The 1976-nt window shown below is 42.8% G+C and overlaps 1 protein-coding gene across 1 annotated transcript; it reads left to right on the top strand.

The window, feature by feature from the left end:
- Nucleotides 1–6: 6 nt before the first annotated feature.
- Nucleotides 7–1904, top strand: LOC109591892 (uncharacterized; the record flags this gene model as incomplete). Its single annotated transcript, XM_020007494.1, has 4 exons — nucleotides 7–24; nucleotides 218–277; nucleotides 430–1316; nucleotides 1747–1904. Coding segments are annotated over exons 2-4 (1046 nt in total), but the record flags the coding sequence as incomplete, so codon positions are not given.
- Between the last annotated feature and the right edge of the window lie 72 nt (nucleotides 1905–1976).

Here is a 1976-nt window from a genome sequence, read left to right as displayed (position 1 = left end):
AAGAAATACAGTCTGGATTCCCTGGTCAGTATGCACACTCACATATACATGTACTGTAGCATTAATACATGATCTTTTTATTGATGTGTACATGTACATGTGTATTTGTGTTTTTGGCTTACATCATATCTTTATTGCCAAGAAACTGATAATTAGAATCAGTTCAAACTTTAAGTACACGTACATGTACATGTGTTAATTATCTCTCCGTTAACAGATAATTGGCCCTGGGGACACATCATTACTCCCAGACCTGATGGAAGGACTGACCTAGCCAGTTAGTTCATGAACATACTCTATTATGTTATACCAGTTATTAATATGTACATGTACATGTGCAGGTGGAAATTATTGAAATTGTTGTCTAATTTTAAGCACATTTATTGCCAGTTGTGTACATGTACATGTACCTCTTTCCCTCTCTCTTAGTGTGTGAGTCATATGAGGGGCGTGGTCAGGGGCCCTCCATTGATGAGTTTGATCCGCTGAGGAATAACACTTCCTCTCTCTCTCCTCCCTCCTGTGTCGTTACCATGGAAACCTCCACTCCCCAATCTATGCCCCGCCTACCATACGACCCCCCAGTCCCCCCGAGGGCAGACCCCAGGGGGCCTCCCTTGCTGATCCCGTTTGACAAACCAGTCAGACCATGTTTATCAGAAACTAACATATCGCAACTCCAATTAGAGCACAGGTTGGCCACACCTCCTGGCCTCTCCCCCTTAGCCTCCGCCCAGTCTCAAGAGACTCTTGATGATTGTGTAATCCGCAGACGGAGTGTTAAAGAATCGACACCTTCGCCCGGTAACCTCACACCTCGGTTTCCACGGGAACGACCTCAAGGATTCCATTTAATGCCCAGCCCTTCATCGGAGATCACTAATCCTTTTAATAAAGAGGGCGTGGCTCAAGAGGATGAGGTGTGGCGGAGGAAGGAGGTGGAGGATGAAGCTAACTTCTTTCTAGTGAACAGTTTCTCTGAACTGGAGATGACCCCAACAGCTCCTCCTGATAGGAAGGGCAGTGGGTCCTCCATTAAAAGGACAGCCTCTCTGGATGACCTTGATGAGCGTAGACCAGTTGATTCGTATGAAGTCCTGGACTACAAGCAGAGAAGGATGAGACAGGGTGGCTCTATAGCCTCATCTACTGCTAATACTATTGGGGGTGGGGTAGAAATACGCCCACTTCCTGTACCGGCCAGTGTACCAAAGAACATGTCCCATCGGTCCCCTCACCACATATCAGCTCCTACTGTCACCTCTCAGTCTATCTCCAGTCCACAGACTAAGAGCAACAAGTTTCACGGGAAGAAGGTGGGTTGAGCTTATTGTTGTCATGGCAACACTGTAATTGTAATAGTGTGTGTATTAATTTAGTAAATGATTATTTAAAAAGTTAAATTGATCCAAGCCTCTAAAATATTATCATTAATTTTGTTAACTTTAATGTCACAATTCTCACTAATACAATGCACATGCATTACCATATAGCGGGAAATTTTCAAAGATAACGAATTTCGCGGATTTTTTCATGATTCGCAAAATTAAATTCCTTGAAAATCAATTTAATACGATACAAGATGGCAGATTAGTGGAAATTCGCGAAAATTAATTCCGCAAACTTCCGGATATGGGTCATTTGCGAAATTTATTATCCTCGAAAAAAACCCACTATACGGTATCTTAACGTACACATACTGCACATGTACATGTATGTTAAATGTTTCTTTCTTCTCCCTCATAGTCCAAGTCTCCTGGTGCTGCTCCAGTGGATGGTAACAGCAAGTGGGTCTCCAGGTATCATCCTGGAGTCCTCCTGTTGAAAGGATCCATGAGAGACTGTTTGATACAAAGGGAACTGCACGAGAGGGAGAATGACTTCTGTGTCAGGGAACCATTGACGTATGTAATGTATACATGTAATAGTATGTACATGTATACTGTACAGTAGGTTATATTTGTAATAATATTAAT

Source organism: Amphimedon queenslandica, unplaced genomic scaffold (genome assembly GCF_000090795.2).
Source record: "Amphimedon queenslandica unplaced genomic scaffold, v1.1 AMPQUscaffold_6942_Cont21103, whole genome shotgun sequence".
Classification (NCBI taxonomy): domain Eukaryota; kingdom Metazoa; phylum Porifera; class Demospongiae; order Haplosclerida; family Niphatidae; genus Amphimedon; species Amphimedon queenslandica.
The sequence above is the reverse complement of the archived record's forward strand: the minus strand, read 5'-3'. Positions and strand labels throughout refer to the sequence as shown.